An 18,694-nucleotide genomic window follows, 5' to 3' on the forward strand; every position below is an offset into this window, starting at 1 on the left:
ACTGTAGAGGTAATGGCAGACTTCCTCCAACACAAAATCTAACCAGGAAGTCCTGTCTTACACTGATAGAGCGGTATGTTAAAGCGAGGCCTCTTAAGTCTAAAGACGCAAACTGTCAGTACAGTACTCCAGTAAATCCAGTTCATTAAAAACTAGAAAGAGAACAAATTTCCTCCTCTGTCCAAGAAAATTAATTCATAGTAGTCCACATTTGAGTGAACGGCCACATTATTAATTGATAAGGTATCGTTTTCAGACTTCGACTACTTGAGCTTGCAAAGTTCATTTATTTACGGCAGCTCGTGGGGGAAAGGGGGAAAGTCACAATCGTGCAAAGCAACTCGAAAGGATGTGGAATATTTTTTGTTCAGCCAAGTATTTGGCACACGGATAGCCTGTCGCCATGCTTTAAGAGTCTCCAAACCGGAATTTTTTTTAAGAGTGTCACACGTGTGTGGAAATTTCCCTTTGTTTGGTATGGAGATCGCACTCTCTCCCCTGAGGCATGAGCTCTCCTCACCTAAACCGAGAGACCTTGGGCAAAAATTGGCAAGAGCCAAGCCTTTGGGACCTAGGAAAGCAAACTGAGGTCCTCTGGAAACATCATGACACGCGCAGATAAGAGCCTTCACTAGGCAGAGAGCAGAGCAGGTACCAACAACTCGCTGCAAGGTAAGCAGCACAGCACAGTAAGAAATGCGTGACAACATTGCCAACATCCTTCTGTTCAGCACCAGAACGAACACGCATCCTTAGAGACAGTGCAGCGTATTTGGTACATATGTCATTCTTGGCTTAACAGTTCTATATTTGGTTATTTGAATCTTTCCACAATGTTTCTTTATAACCTGTGTATAACCAGGACTGTTTGTGGGACACTGCTGTGCGCAATGGGCAGCCGCATTTTGCCCACAAAATTTACACTCAATTCACTTTACATTATATCCAGTGAAGAGCTTCGAGACATCGCAAAGACGTGCTAAGGCTATATCAAATCCAAGGATTAATATTATATTTAGCATTATCTTTTCATTGGCTAAGTTCACATCACGCCTCACAGAACTTGACTTTTTTTTTAAGTATGTATTTGCCCACAATCCACAACAAAGCTTGTCCACCAATTACAGTGCAATTGACAAAATGAAATAAAAGCCTACTGACGGTATTAAAAAATATAAATGAAAAAAAAATGTCTGACCGAAAGAAAATGATTCTTGGGTGCAATGTTCTGTTAAGCGCTCCGAGATGCAGTCGGCGTGAAAGGCACTATATAAATGCAAGTTGTTGTAAGCTTTTTGCTGCTCCAATTAAATCACTATTTGTTATCCTGCAGATGCTTCGTCAAAAGGCTATTCAAAAATTATGTTTCTGATCCATTACCAACTATCACAATGGGACCACTTGCAGTCAAAGCTAATTGCTTTGAAGCAATCTGCTCACACTGTGCATTTTGACATCCAACACACAATTTAGTGCCATCAGCGGTCGTTTCAATCCTCTTGCAATCTGTAGAAAACTGAGATCGACTGCTGAGTGCTGGGAACGTCCTTTCTACCTCAGCATACACACCGTCTCTTGGCAATCATCTACCCCTCTTCTAGTCGCTTCAATAGCTTGAACCACTTTATCGCTCTCTGGAAAATCCAGAGTCCACACCTTTGCCACCAATTTCTAGGAGGTCACTTGATCAAAAGTCCTCTTGAAAAGCACATAATACCTTCTTCCAGTCTTCCAACTCACTCAAATGTTCCAGGGATTTTCTTGGGATGCCATCGTCTCAGACTCGTAAACCCATTTTCACCACATTTATTATCACTACAAATTCCATCCATTTTAAAAGCACAGAATGTAAATGAATGATAATAATTTGGTCACTCAATCTATGACTGTTAGTGGGACACTGCTGTGCCCAATTAGCTGCGGTGTTTCGCTCACACAAACGACGTGATAAGGTGATGTATCAAACGCAAGGAGCATTATTATTATTACGATGAACACGTTACTATGTCCTGACAGATCACACTCAAAATTGCTGTATCCTGAGCCATCAGGAGAAAAAGGAACTAAAATTAGCAACTGGACAGCACAATGCTCAGTACTTTGACTCGCTGGTTTCAGGACACGTCCTTTGTTCTTGGAAAGCTGCGCACCTGTTCATTGTTATTGCAGTAGGCATGTCTCCTCGGAGCAGGTTCAGCTGCAAAGAGCTGAATTAATAATAATAATCCTTGCCTTTGATATAGTGCCTTATCACATCTTCGAGGTATCTTAAAGCGCCTCACAGAATATACTGTAAAGTGAATCGACTGTATATTTTGTGGGCGAAACGCAGAAGCAATTGCGCACAAACAGTTGTGGATTGAGTGACCAAATTATTTTTATTTCATTTTTTTAAAGGGATTATTACCCTTGGAAAAGTGATCCCCCAATCAACTAACAACAGGTTGCTACTTACTGCTAAGTAAATGGAGACATGTGGAGTAAGGAAACTTGCCTAAGGTTTCGCCCTGCCGGGAATTGAACCCAGGTCCTCTCACTTGCGAGGCGAGTGCTCTAACCACTGAGCTACAAGATTAGATTTCCATAAGCCTATGACCAAATACATATGCTACTCTATGGCTTCTTCCTAATAAGTGGATCCGTGCTGCACTTACGCCTACAAAATACACTTTACGGTAAATCTTGTGAGGTGGTTTGACGTGTCCTCCGTTTGAGAAAGGCGCTATAGCAAACCCAAGAATTATGGTAAAAATAACATTTCCTGCAATCCACTTTGTGAAAAGAACCACAAGTTTAAGGTCAAGCCAGTTTTTTCTGTGGTTGGGAGATGGGGGGGCAAGTGAAACTAACATTTTGTTGGGAAAATTAAAGGAGAAGTGAAACAAAAGCATTGTATAACTCACGCAGGGGGTTTATGATAGAATCTGTTAAGGCCTGTGCTTCAGTTCAGCAGTATCATACTAACTAAACCAGTTATTAATTCAATGCAACACAAATTGCCAGATATATTTCAGATCAATTCCAAACTGCCTCTCCATCATGAGATTTAGCGGGTGGACATGTTAAACAAGGTCACGTACATCATATAGTCAGAATGTCAGCGTGTTCAAACAAGCCATTCAGTCCTTCAAATTCGCATTGGTGTATATTTTGCCTTGGGAGCCACTCAACCTAACAACAACTTGCATTTACATAGCGTCCTTCACACAGATCTCAGAGTGTTCGTTAATCTAATGGCACTCTGCTGCTCGCCCCCCCATAGCCATTAACATTCTTCTTTTTCAAGCATCTACTATGTGTCTACAGTAATTCCCTCTTAAAAGAATTTAAGGATTCTGCTTCAACAGCAGCAGAGAATTCCACATTCCCATCACTTTCCATGTACAAAACAGCATCAAAATTCTGGCAAAATATACACAGCGCTTTGGGACATCTTTCCGACGTGAAAGGTGCTGTACAAATGTAATTTGTTGTTGTTGTTGTGGCCCTTGGAGCTGCCTGGAAAAGTTCTAACCAAGACAGATAATTCTGCAATCATCTCGTTAACCAGCTAATTCTGCAAAGATCACCTATGCACCAACCCATCCTCCCTGGAGATAACCTGAAATCACAATCACTTTAAACAATCACGTCAATAGAGTTTGAACAGCTGCTCACCATTTGTATGTTACTGTACATCCATAATAAAAAAAAGTCCAAACCAAATGCTATGAACGAAGATGCAGGAAATGATAAATAGAGGGCAGAAATGGATTGTACAGAAATTGGAAGAGAGGCTAATGATTTGAATGTGACGCTTTCACACTGTGTGTTCTGTTCGAATAAAGGATTTGCCACTTAAAGGGAGCGCCTGACATCCTGATCTTTTTTTCCTTTAGACTCTGATCGACAACGCTTAGTTGATCAATTTCAAGCATTTTTCGGATTTTATTAATAGCCCAAAACATCTTACGACCACAGCCTTCAAACCTTAAGATGGTAGCAGAATTTTGGTGCGTACTTAAATTCAGTGTTGGCTTAAAAACGTTTTTCTACAGTTCTTGAGATACAAGACTGCTCCTGATTGTTATTTATTGATTTCCCCCCCCACCATCCCCTCGCCTCCCCCTCCCTCCAGAACGTTTGCAAGGATAGGCATAGAGTGAGAACAGCATAAGGGTTTGGCTGTGACGCTTCGCATAGTTGAGCAGTCTGACAACACACTCACTGTCTAAGTTCACAAACGAAGAATGGCTGCTTGAGTGAAGTACTGGATGGCAGCCAATGCCCGGGAGGTTCAAGAAGGATTTTCACCATTTTATAAACCTAAATCTTATAACAAGACAAAACCAGTCAAAAGACTCGCTCCTCTGCATGGGTTCTCTCCCACTTCAGGACAAGGGCATTGTATGTGTGTGTGTGGGGGAATTTTTTTTTTTTTTTGGTCTCCTTTCGTAAGAAAATACTCTTCCAACCACATAGATATGAACCATCCACCCTCGCCTGAAACACAACCCACTTCGTAACTTGCAAAGTGCAACACACAGCTAGGCTGGATGTACATAAATTACCAACAAAACAGCTTAAGCAGTCGGAGATCCCGTTTCGAAATGTATTTTAATAGGCAAAGTCAGGATTTTCACATACTTTACCAACACTTCAAAAAGCCAGCTTGCATTTATATAAGACTCTTCATGTAATAATAATAATAATAATCCTTGCATTTGATATAGCGCTTTTCACGTCGGGAGGACGTCCCAAAGCGCTTCACAGAACACACTGTAAAGTGAATTGACTGTATATTTGTGGGCGAACGCGGCAGCCAATTGCGCACAGCAATGTCCCACAAACAGTCGTAGATTGAAAATGACCAATTTATATTGTTTTTGGTTTTGGAGGGATTATTATTAGGCTCTGTGTGGAGTAAGGAAACTTGCCCAAGGTTTCGCCCTCTGCCTGGAATTGAACTCAGGTCTCTCACTTGCAAAGCGAGTGCTCTAACCACTGAGCTACAGGACTCCACGTAGATATGTAGATACCGTTCTAGAGGTGTAACTTAAAATGTTAAATTCCTGCAATATCTAATGGAAATCCTGCGTCGTTCCTCTTATCTTTTCTTATCCCTCACCATGAAACATTAACATTTGTCCAAATGTCTTCTTTATCTTGCAAGATTACAAACGCACTGGCTGCACCATGAATAGTGCACGTGATTACACCTACAATTCCACACGGCGATTAGTTTGTCGAGTTTGAGCGATCTTAACAGTGAAATGGATAAAATGGGAAAAATGTTCCTGAACAATCCTGGAACCACGTTTGAGACTTTACTGCTTTCTGATCTCAAAGATTCTGATACCCACCTTGTTTCGGTTGTATCAGACACTTAGCTCATTTTCTCGGGGCAGGCAGATGGGAGTCCTTTCGTAAAGCTCACATTTCTCAAGTCATTGTTCCTATTCTTTCACCCACAAAATATAGTCAATTCACTTTGCAGTGTATTCTGTGAAGCATTTTGAAACATCTCAAAGACGTGATAATGCGCTCCATCAAATGCAAGGATTATTATTATATGTGAATGGACCTGCGCAGATGTTACCATGAGCCTAGCTCAGTTGGTAGTCCTCTTGCTTCGGAGTCAGAAGGTCAGGGGTTTAAACTCCACATCAGGATGTTGAACACAAGGACTGGGCTAACACTACAACGTGGAACATTGTTGGAGGTGCTGCCCTTTGGATGAGATATTAAGTTATACGTTTGTTGGACATCACTGTATGCAAACTGTAGAGACGCTATACTTTACAGTAAATCCTGTGAAGCGCTCTGACACATCCCCTTGATGTGAGAGGTACTATATCAACTGCAAGGAGTACTCTGATTAAAATACACTCGCTCTCAAAGTTGAGGAAAACTGTTAACAAAAACTCCTAAAATCAAATTCTCTGAAAGGAAAATTTCACTTTTAGTTGTGTTGGTCAAAAGTGTCATCCATTCAAGCAAAACATTAGTTATTACTTAAACCAATTTGGCAGATGCCTTGCAGTTCTCAAACAAGTCCTTAAAAGTGATTAATGAGATGCACTTTACAGATATGTAATGAATGTAGGATGAGTCAAATCATCAGTGAGTAAGTATGGGACATTGCTGAGGTTATGTGGGTGGAACTGCTAAAAGGATAAAACTGCCCCTGAAAGAGATAAGTTCACCTGATTATAGGCAAAAAGAAGCAGGTATGAAGCCACAGATTCCAATTTTGAGCTAGTCGAGTCATCTGAGTATTTCAAAGTCAAAATGAGTTGTGAATAAATGATCCAACTGAACATAATGCTGCACTGCACATTGGATCAATTATTATGTTTTAAACGTACAATTAATTAAACGGTTTGCTACAACTGCAAGTTTGTGAAACCCAACTAAAACCTGCAGAAAATTGGATAAGTGAACGCCCAACAAATGCTGCAACAGAACTCCTTCACAGAAACAACTGTATTATGCATCTGCTTCTAACACAATCAAGAAATCATGGAATGGCAAGAGGCTACTTGGTGATTTTAAGCCTGTTCCTTCAAAGTCCACATCATTGATACTTCCTGGAAAGCAAATTTCCTTCAAGCTACGAGAACAGTGTGAAGAATATAGAGGTAATTACCGATAGATCAAGGTGAGGTTGAGGGGAGGAGAAAAACCATGTGGATGAAGGGAAAGAGGCCAAGGTTGTGGAGATGGAGAGTGTTTGGGACAAAATACTCAATTACCATTGGAATTCCAGTAGTATCTACTTTGTGGATTATGGAAGGAAAGGTCTTAACTTGACAAATGACTTTTGCTTTCTTATTGTATTAGAAGTGTGCGCACCATCACTCAATCTCGAAACAATTCTTAAAGGGTTCAACTGTGTGGCGGCAAAAGGTGCCCTGTTATCGGGTTGGAACCAAGCCAGGTCAACCCAGTTCCATTCATAAAGCTGATTGATAACCAAATGAAACATTAGCAAGCAAGCCACCAACCAACCAACATCTCTTGGGCAACCAAATTAGAGGATGAGCGGTTTCCACGATAACCATAACCTGAAAACAAATGGGAGCTTCTCGACCCATATTTATGTCTGTGTTTAATTTGCAAGTCTTGTTGCATTTGTACATAGGGTGCTGCCAAGAAAAATATCATTCATAGCGGTGGTGAATGAAGCCAGAGAACACCAGATGAGGAGGAAAAATGGAGCTTCCTCGCCATGTGTATTGGAGTGGGCAGTTATGTATCATAATAATCCTTGCATTTAATATATCTTATCACATCTTCGAGATGTCTCAAAGCGCTTCACAGAATATACTGTAAAGTGAATTGACTGTATAATTTGTTGGCAAAATGCGGCAGCCAAAATGCACACAGCATTCATGGATTGAGTGACCAAAGTACTTTTGTTTGAAGGGATTGTTACCCACGGAAAAAGCGATCCGCCAATCGACTAACAACTGGGCTCCCACTTATTGCTAGATAAACAGAGGCATGTGGAGTAAGGAGACTTGCCTAAGTTTCACCCTGCCTGGGAATCGAACCTTTCGCTTGCAAGGCAAGTGCTCCAACCAATACCCTACAGGACTCCACAAATGCATTCATGGGTGCTGGGAAGTAGAAGTTATAAATGAGTTCACTTCAGCTGGAGAGAACCAAAGTTCCTGTCCCCAAAGATTAGTGATGGGAACGAGACGAGAAGCACGATTACCTGAATACAGTCACTGAATTATTACTCATAAGAATCACATAAGACAAAGCATTTCTTTTGTGCTTATTTAAACCACCGAAACACAGACAGTATGACTCACTGCAGCCAACATTCCTAGTAACGCTGCTGCCTTTGACTGAAGTTGCAACCTGACATTTAGAACACAAAGAAATTATATTTCTCTACTTCTCTCCCTCTCACCACAATATCATGATCCCCAAAAACCCACACAGCCTTATTTCTACGAGATCTACATGAACGTTATTCTGAGATAACCTTCTGATGATTCCACGAGCCCTCATCAGCTTCCAGTGACATCTGTGGCTACAATCCATGTAGCGTGAGCAAAAAACACACAACTAGGCAGCAAAGTACTTGCACTAAAACTGAACACAATACAGTTATTTTGCATCGATCCCAAAGTACCTGATGAGTGAACAATAGTAAAAGTAGATTTAAAAGGCAGTTGGCACTATTCGAATTATAAGGTTATAATAGAGTTTTGGATGGAAAATAGCACATTTGATCTCCTTCCAAAATATCAACGCTACTGTCTGACCACTAGACTGCCAGTGTTATTAATACTCCATAGACCACAAAAATCAGGGCAACAACCAGCAATAAACATACTACCTTAGATGCATATTTCACCCACAAAATATATAGTCAATTCACTTCAAAGTATATTTTGTGAAGCGCTTTGAGACGTCTCCAAGACGTGACAAGGCGCTATGTCAAATGCAAGGATTATCATTATTTTTATTATCATTAACTTGTTGGGAGCTGTTCTGGCTTATACCTTGCTGAGGAGCAATAGTATTGCCTAAGGTGATATCAGCCTGCCACATATTAATTTTTACCACCTTCCCATTACAGCATCGAGCTATTACCTAACTGAACACAGAATCCTTGCTACTGCTATCCTTTGTTCAGAATCTGCCAAGATCCTGCTCAACAATCTTCCAGATAACATTAGTCATTTACTTCATGGCTGTTTGTGGGACATTGCTGTGTGCAAACTGGCTGCCGCACTCACCTAACAAATACACAGTCACCGCCGTTTGCAGTAAATCCCGTGAAGCTTTCCTCCCAATGTGAAATGCAAGGATTATTATGATTTTTATATATCTTTATAGAAAGGTCCCCCAAGACATATTTGTTCAACACTGACAAGATTTAGTCATTCTTGCAAAGCTTCTTGTTCATACTTAATGAATATTTCAATATTTGGAAGTTTGGTAAAATCGTATTTGAAATATTATGTTTGCATTGCTTTCACCTATATTAATGAACCGTCCTATAACTCAGTAAATATACAAATCAATAGGACCAACAAGGCAGTATTCATGATGTAACAATTATTGAAGATAGGGCAGCTATAGAAATATACAACATGATCCACAAATAAAATATCTAATAGTTCTTACTGTGTTATACTGATCAAGTTAGAATAATCATTCTTCAGTCATCATTTAATCAGTCAAAGCAAAGGGCTTATTTACAGTCTGATTTGGTCATTCATTCTCACTTAAACTCGCAAAATGATATATTTTCCACCGGTTGAAGTATTGTGACGATTGTGTTTTCGTTAAGTTCTCTTTCCTTCTGCATTTCCCATCACCCTGGCTTGCAATCAAAAGTTTCATTACCATAATTTTGCAATCATTTAACCACAAAATCTGCTGCCCTTTTTGTAACAGATACAGTTTTCAGTCAGCTGATGTCCCACAATATGTTTTTTTTTGGTAAATCTGTAACCAAGAAAATCTTTCTTAGCTCGCGGTATTCTCTGAAGGAAAAGGAGACTTTTGATTCTTCTGTGGTGTTTAAAATGAGAACACTTGAGAGACTTACAAGAACTTTAAAAATATTTCACAATACAAGGTGAGCCCAATTTCCTATTGCTGCTAATCTCTCTGACACACACACGCGTATATATATATATATATATATAAAGAAGAAGGAACTGTGCTCTCTGGTTTAATCTCCAAGAATTTGTAAACATTATCCAATCACACAATCAATCACAAACAAAAAGAAACTGGAGACGGAACAGCAGAGCAAGTAGATCAGAGACCCCTACTGTCAGAATCTCTAACTTGGCTGAGTCATAAAATGAATCAGCATAAATTCCATTAACTTCAGATAATATCAATGGCAGTAACGCAACAAACAACTATCTTTCACAACTCTAGTAATAATTCTTGCTTTTGATATAGTGCCTGAGCACTTTGTCAAACGTCTCAAGGCTCTTCACGTGAATATGACCATGAAGTACGGTGACTGAATTTTTACGTGTCGGCAAATACAACAGTTAATTTGCACGGGGCAATGTCCCACATACAGCCATGAAGTGACTATGACTAATTTTATCAGAAGGAATGTTGGTCAGGGCATTGGGAAATGGCTTCCAAATAGTGTGTTGGCATAGGATGTTTAATATTCACCTGAACAGGCACACAGGACTTAATGCCTTATCCAAAGGACGGTACCTCAAACAATGCAACACTCCCCAGCACTGCACTAGAAACTAGCAGCAAATCCCAAAGTAAGGCTTAAACCACAACTTTCTGAATCAGAAGTGAGAGTTCTATCAACTGGGTAAAACCGACACCACAAACTTCATTTACAATGCCAATTTGCAACTAGCACACTAATTCTGTGCTATTCATTAACACGAAAGCTTTTCTACCTATAAGATATAACTGATATTAACTTTACCATGTCTATCAGATGTGTAGAGGTATAATAATACAGTATTACAGCATGTTTATGGAATTGGAGTCCTTGGCTTCATATCCAGACAAATAAGACACAAACGTAAAGAAGTAAATTTTCCCTGAAATAATTGTTAGGGGTCCTGATAGAGATTGAAAAGTATGAATCTTACACGAGTAAGATGGAATAGAGGGCTAATATTGGATGGGAGGATGATTGGAGGTTCATGATTGAAGTACAGTATAAACAACAACAAGGACTAGTTGGGCCAAATGCCCCATAATGTAGTTGGTTCCACATGATATACTTCTACATATTAAAATGTGAACAGTCACTCCACAAGAGATTCGATCTGTCATGTGAATTTCGCAAGGCATTTGACCATAAATACACACTAAAATACCTCATCGATACAAACCAAATCAATGGCTTCCAAAATAAAAGTCTACATTCAATAGTGGCGTTCAGCACAGTAAATATCCAACTAATGTAAACATCATTAGACTTTCTAATTGTTACTTGGTTGAGATCAGAACAAAGCTGCCTTTGTAAAAATGAATGATAATATCTTGAATCCTGCGAAATACAATTCAAGTGTATTTACCGTTCTGCAATATTTCACGAAGACAGCGTAAACGTGTAAATATTTGACAGCTACAATTACCGAAAGATAACCATCGGTATTATCGAGTCGTATTGAACTGGTATAACCTGGCCACCGAATTAGTACTCAGTTACACGGCTTCGTGGCTAAAAGGGAGGGAGAGAGGGGGTGAGCGATGCAAAAGTCCAGATTGACTCATTCTCCAGATGAGCAGAATATTTTAAACAGTCAGTCGGACAAGAGTTTCATTCATGTATTGCTATGTCGTGGTTTGGGAGAAGGTTAGTGAGATTACACTGATTCCCCCCCACCCCAAATAAAAAAACATTTCACAAGTGATTTCATCTGGAACCATCTCTACCTGCACCTGCCACGGTTTCAAACCCAGTGAGCAGGATGTTTTTTTTTTTGCATTTACTGTACCTGAGCACACAGGTAATCCCCGTGTTTACAAGCACAGTTTATGTTCCAGGCTGACTGGCGATTGCGCAAATATTCAAAAGTTCAAATGAGTCAATTCTGCAAAAAAAAAGAAACGTGTTTATTTTCCAACCTATAAGGAAATGCATCACACGCTTTTATTATTGTGGCTGTTTTGCCGGAAGATGTAAAAATAACGAACCGGTTCCGCTAACTGCTGCTGCTGCTGTGTGTGTGTGTGTGTGTGTGAGAGAGAGAGAGAGAGTGTGAGAGAGAAAGAGAGAGATTGTACTTTTTTTATGATCAACAAAAGGCTACGATTGGTTGGAAACGTCAAATGAGCTTCTATTCTGCATTAGCATTAAAAACATTGTGACCCCCACACACACACACTATACACACACTCACACATTCACTCACACTCACTGTACACTCACACACTCAGTCACACTCACTATACACTCACTCACTATACACACACACTCACTATACACTCACTCACTACACACACACACACTCACTATACACTCACTCACTATACACTCACACACTCACTACACACACTCACTCACTATACACACATTCACTCACTATACACTCACTCACTATACACTCACACTCACTATACACTCACACTCACACTCACTATACACTCACTCACTATACACATTCACTCACTATACACACATTTACTCACTATACACTCACACTCACTATACACTCACTCACTATACACACATTCACTCACTATACACACACACTCACTATACACTCACTCACTATACACTCACTCACTATACACACTCACTCACTATACACTCACACTCACTATACACACATTCACTCACTATACACACTCACACACTCACTCACTACACTCACTACACTCACACAGTGGGGGGGGGAGTGGGGGGGAATGTGCAACAGAAGATGTTGTGTTTGCTGTAGATTTCTCTGGTGCTGAATATTATATTTATAAACAAACATATATATATATAATATATACTCAAACAAAAAAAGGAATCTGTTTGGGCACAAAACCTGTCACAAATTGCTTCCCCCCTAAACACACACTGGGGGGGACACCAGGAGAGGGGGTGAGGGGCAGTGGGGGATCAGCCTCGGTTTCTGTCAATGAACCAGTCAGTGTCAGGTGATCCCGCGCTCCCCCGCCCCCCCCCCTCTCCCGCCACAAACGTTGCCAAGCGGCTGATGGACAGCGCCTCCCGCCCAATCAGCGGCGGCGCGGCCCATTGTGACCTCACGCGAGTGACGCGCCTCGGCCAATGGGAGGGGGAGGGGGAGGTGACGGGGGACGTCACGGGGCTCAGGGCGCGGCCTGAGTGACATCGGCGTGTGATCAGCGCCGCCCCACCCCCCCATCGCCCCCCCATCGCCCCGCCCCCCATCGCCCCGCCCCCCCATCGCCCCGCCCTCCCCATCGCCCGCCCCCCCCGACGCTGATTCACCGACAGCTTCTGCTGCTTCAACATTGAGCAATAACTTCTTTATATATATATATATATATATATATATGTGTAAAGTTCCCCCCGTCCTTCCCGTGACGACTTAGACACAGGTGGCGGCCCCTCTCCCGGTCCCTCCGCCGGGACCCACGTCACGACCACCGCACCGCACCGCACCCTTTAAATAGTAAATCACACGCGAATATTTCGCCGCCGACAATCCCGAGTCCTTCCCGAACTGCGCACTGACAACACGTGTGTGTGTGTGTTGGGAGGTGTGGGGGGGGAGTGGGTGTGTGTGGGGGGAGAGTGTGTGTGTGTGTGTTGGGGGAGTGGGGGTGTGTGTGGGGGGAGTGTGTGTGTGGGGAGAGTGTGTGTGTGTGTGTTGGGGGAGTGGGGGTGTGGGGGGGAGTATGGTGTGTGTGTTGGGGGGGGGGGGGAGTGTGTGTGTGTTGTGGGGGGAGTGTGTGTGCGTGTTGGGGGGAGTGTGTGTGTGTGTTGGGGGGGGGTGTGGGGGGAGTGTGTGTGTGTGTTGGGGGGTGTGGGGGAGTGTGTGTGTGTGGTGTGGGGGAGTGTGTGTGTGTGGGTGTGGGGGGAGTGTGTGTGTGGGGGGGGAGTGTGTGTGGTGTGGGGGGTGTGTGTGTGTGTGGGGGGAGTGTGTGTGTGTTGGGGGTGTGGGTGTGGGGGAGTGTGTGTGTGGGTGTGGGGGGGAGTGTGTGTGTGGGTGTGGGGGGGAGTGTGTGTGTGTGTTGGGGGTGTGGGGGGAGTGTGTGTGTGTTGGGGGTGTGGGTGTGGGGGAGTGTGTGTTGGGGGGAGTGTGTGTGTGGGTGTGTTGGGGGAGTGTGTGTGTGGGTGTGGTGGGGGAGTGTGTGTGTGGGGGTGTGGGTGTGGGGGAGTGTGTGTTGGGGGTGGGTGTGGGGGAGTGTGTGTGGGTGTGGGGGGGAGTGGGGGTTACGGGGCGGTGTGACCGCCGCTAAGTTAACCCCCAGTGGTGTGTGGAGTTCAGGACTGGGCAGCGAGTGCCAAACGCTCGGCATTGCCCGAGTTTACAACGTTCATTAACAGTGATTTACTTTTAAAATGAACAGCGTCCGGAACCCCAGTCTTACTGCCCCCCCAGGACCCCCCCCCCAGGACCCTCCCCCCAGGACCCCCCCAGGACCCCCCAGGACCCCCCCCAGGACCCTCCCCCCCCAGGACCCTCCCCCAGGACCCTCCCCCCAGGACCCCTCCCCCAGGACCCTCAGGACCCCCCAGGACCCCCCCAGGACCCTCCCCCCAGGACCCTCCCCCAGGACCCTCCCCCCCAGGACCCCCCCCCAGGACCCTCCCCCCAGGACCCTCCCCCCCAGGACCCCCCCAGGACCCCCCCAGGACCCTCCCCCCAGGACCCTCCCCCCAGGACCCTCCCCCCCAGGACCCTCCCCCCCAGGACCCTCCCCCCAGGACCAGGACCCTCCCCCCAGGACCCTCCCCCCAGGACCCTCCCCCCCAGGACCCTCCCCCCCAGGACCCTCCCCCAGGACCCCCCCCCCCGGACCCCCCCCCCCCCGGGGATGTACCTGTGCCACACATCAGCCAACATTTCACGGGGAAAACCCCACAGACAATTAACAAGAACTCTGTTGACATTTGCTCCATTTTCCAACGTGTAACCCGATTCCTCACAGATCAGATCAGAGGCTCTCAGTAGCTTTTTTTTTACAAAAATAATGTCATTTACGAGAAGCGAAGAATGTTCCCCAACTCTCACACACACAAACATACACACACAGTCACACAGTCACACACACACAAACACACACACACACAAACATACACACACACAAACATACACACAAACATACACACACAGTCACACACACACACACACACAAACATACACCAAGTCACACACACACACACACAAACATACACACACACACACACACACACACACAAACATACACACAGACACACAGTCACACACACACACACACAAACATACACCAACACAGTCACACACACACACAAACATACACACAGTCACACAGACACACAGTCACACACACACACACACACACACAAACATACACCAACACTGTCACACACAAACATACACCAACACAGTCACACACACACACAAACATACACACAAACATACACCAACACAGTCGCACACACACACAAACATACACCAACACAGTCACACACACACAAACATACACACACATATACATACACACATACAAACACACTCATATACATACACAGTCACACACAGAAACACACCAACACACACATAAACACACACAGTCACACACACAAACACACCAACACACACATAAACACACACAGTCACACACACAGTCTCTGCTGTACAGCCCAACCAGAGCAGTGCACCGCTGATCCCGATCTATGAAAAATCCCTTTGAGGGGGGGTTTGAAAACCTGGGACACAAGTCAATCAATATCGATTTACTGACAATCCACGAACCGGGTTCACAGCTTATATTAATCCTCATTTGGGACCCCCCACCCCCCCACCCCACCAACCCCCCAACAACCCCCCCAAAGCTCCCTCTTTATTTACAAGTTACTTCAAAGAGAACAAGCGACAGCCCGAGAGACAGTTTAGTCAGAGTACAGTATCCCAGTCTGGACAGTGATTCCAAGGGGGTCTGTATTTGATTGATTCTATAGTGTTTGCATTTCTTTTAAACAATTCCATGATTCTTAGATCAAGTGCTATCATCATCATCATCATCATCATTATTATTATTAGTATTATTATTATCATCAAGTGTACGCTTGCGCTGTTTCGATCACACAGGGGAAATGTATATCTTTTCTTTCTCTTAAAAAATAGTGATAAATCTGCAGGTCTATCCCTTCTGAAAGATGCAATTTCAATACGTGTGCGGACTGGATGGCGCACACACGCACACACACACGCACACGCGAGGTACAGTACCCCGCGCTGGGTCACTCAGACCTAAAATTGTTTCACACACTGGAATGCATTGCCTGAAAGGGCGGCGGAAGCCGATTCGATAACAACTTTTAAGAGAGAAGTCGATCGTTATTTGGGGAGGACAAGTTTGCAGGGCTATGGGGAGAGAGCGGGGGAGCGGGGTGGAATTGGATAGCTCTGTTCGAAGAGCCCGGCACAGACACGATGGGCCGAATGGCCTCCTTCTGTGCTGTGTAATTCCACGATTACCTACGTAGGAAGAAGAATCCTTGCAACCCGGAGAATTGTCAAAAGTCGGACGGACGTAGCTGTCCGCGAAGGAACTCCTGTCCTTCCCGGATCGCACTTCCTTCCACCCTGGAGGCAGTCTTGCGCCCTCAAAAGTGCGCCCGCGCGCGCGAGAGAGAGAGAGAGAGAGAGTGAGAGAAAAAAATACTAAAATCTACGACAAACCGTGAATTCTATATCATTTTTTTTTGGGGGGGGGGGGGTGGGGTTCAAAAAAATGAATTGAATCTAACAGAACAGATTAAAAATCAGATACATATTTTTTGTATGGAGGGGAGTGGGGGGGGGGACAGCACAAACCCCTTGATTTCCGCAGCCCCCCCCAAAAAAAAAAAAGAGGGTGGTGTGTGTGTGTGTGGGGGTTGTTTTTTTTTTTGCATTCATTTTTTTTTTGGCAAACACACCCCCCAAGTTTGGGAAAGTTGAACCGAATCCACATGACCGACACCGATTAATAAGAGGGGGAGAGGAGGGGGAGAGGGGGAGAGGAGAGGGGGTTAAGAAAAAAAAAAGAAAGAAAGACAACGTTAGACGGGCGTTAGTGAGTGCCACCTCCTGCTCCCACCTTCCATCCCGCGGAGCTGTTGCTGTCGCCTTTATCCTTGAAGTAGGGCACACTCCGGACCATCCAGTCGTAGATCTGGGACAGGGTCAGGCGCTTCTCGGGGGAACTCTGGATGGCTTTGGTGATCAGGTCGGCGTAGGACATGTTCCCCCACGCGTTCCTGCGGGACGAGCTGCTCTTCCTCTGGGCCGGTGTGACCTGGGCTCCGGCCCCCGGGCTCTGCTGCTGCTGCTGCTGCTGCTGCTGGTGCTGGTGTTGGTGCTGATGCTGTGGATGGTGACAGCCCTCCGGCTGCTGACACTGGAAGTCGGGGCAGCAATCGGACCCCAGGATCAGGGGCTTCTCCTCCGGCGGCGGCGGCGGCTGCTGCTCCTCCAGCACCAGAGCCGGCGACACCGAAGCGCTCGCCCGCCCCCCGGCGCCTCCGCCGCCGCCGCCGCCGCTGCCCTCCGGGGTCAGGGCGAACTCGCTCTGCCCCTCCTGCTTCGCCGAGGCCGGGGAGGAGGCGCAGCTGAAGTCGGGCCGGGGCAGCGGCCAAGTGCAGGAGCGGGGCCGCGGCACCGGCTCGAAGTCGGGGTCGATGTCCACGACCTGTTGCAGCGTCGGTGCCTCGGCCATGGCTCTGGTGAGTTAACGAACCCCCTCTCCTCCCCTCCTCTCCCCTCTCCTCTCCTCTTCCCACCACCACCACCAACTCCCCCCCCTCCACACACCCACCTCACTCTCTCTCTCTCTCTCTCCTTCTCTCCTCTCACTCCTTCCCCCTCTCCCTCTGTCTCTCTCTCTTTCCCTCTTAAAGGGAAAGCAAAAATAAATTAAAAGAGCAACGCAGGAGGAGGAGAGATCGGTTCCCAAATAAGACAGCGATAATAAGATCGCACTCACACACACACACACACACACACAAAAAGTTACCTCGTCACTTCATAAATAGACTGGAGGAGGAGGAGGAGGGGAGAGGAGGAGGAGGGGGAGAGAGAGAGAGGGGGGGGAAGGGGACAGGAGGGGGAGGGAAGGAAAGTCACTTCTGATCTCTCCCTTTTTTAAAAAAAAACCTTCTGCGAGTCGTCGCCTCTTCCAGAAAAGACGATGCAACCGCACACACTCCCTGCACTGCACTGCACTGCCCCGTCCTGTACACCGCAGATGTCTGTCTGTCTGTCTGTGTCTGTCTGTCCCCCTCTCTCTCTCTCTCTCTCTCGCTCTCTCTCTCTGTCTCTCCCCCAAATAAAAAAAAACAAGAGCCGACGAAAGGAGCATTTAAAGAGCGAGTGGATGAAGCGTCACGTCTGTCCTCTGCCGTACCATTATGAGGTCCCACTTCGCCAACCCCGCGCTGAGCAAACTCGGTCACTCCCAGTCACTCCCAGTCAGTCCCAGTCCCTCCCAGTCAGTCCCAGTCCCTCCCAGTCCCAGTCACTCCCAGTCAGTCCCAGTCCCAGTCACTCCCAGTCCCTCCCAGTCAGTCCCAGTCCCTCCCAGTCCCAGTCACTCCCAGTCAGTCCCAGTCCCAGTCACTCCCAGTCAGTCCCAGTCCCTCCCAGTCCCAGTCACTCCCAGTCAGTCCCAGTCCCAGTCACTCCCAGTCAGTCCCAGTCCCAGTCACTCCCAGTCAGTCCCAGTCCCTCCCAGTCCCAGTCACTCCCAGTCAGTCCCAGTCCCAGTCACTCCCAGTCAGTCCCAGTCCCTCCCAGTCAGTCCCAGTCCCAGTCACTCCCCGTCAGTCAGTCCCAGAGACAAGCGCTGTATTGTGCTCTCTCCCCCCCCCGTGACCACCTAACCTGCTGGCGGATACATACATGGATACATTGCGGGGGGGGAGGGAGGAGGAAGTGTTTTGACAGGCGGCCGTCTCGGCCAATGGAACGCACCCCCCTCGCCGGCCGCCCGGGCCGCCCAGCCAGTCGCACGCCGCTTTGCGAGGGGCGGGACCTCCCTCCGATTGTGACGTCGCACTCTCGCCCCTCCCCCCCCCCCC

The 18,694-nt window shown here is 45.8% G+C and overlaps 1 protein-coding gene across 1 annotated transcript in view; it reads right to left on the reverse strand.

Annotated features, from left to right (window-relative positions):
• foxo1a (forkhead box O1 a) overlaps nt 1-17,403 on the reverse strand; it is an 80,954-nt gene extending 63,551 nt beyond the window's left edge. Inside the window, exon 1 of the mRNA XM_042334662.1 lies at nt 16,717-17,403. Coding sequence (XP_042190596.1) covers nt 16,717-17,334 — 618 coding nt within the window. The 5' untranslated portion in view covers nt 17,335-17,403. The remainder of the gene's footprint in view (nt 1-16,716) is intronic.
• Between the last annotated feature and the right edge of the window lie 1,291 nt (nt 17,404-18,694).

This window comes from Callorhinchus milii, unplaced genomic scaffold, assembly GCF_018977255.1.
Source record: "Callorhinchus milii isolate IMCB2004 unplaced genomic scaffold, IMCB_Cmil_1.0 Scaffold4, whole genome shotgun sequence".
In the NCBI taxonomy this organism is placed as follows: domain Eukaryota; kingdom Metazoa; phylum Chordata; class Chondrichthyes; order Chimaeriformes; family Callorhinchidae; genus Callorhinchus; species Callorhinchus milii.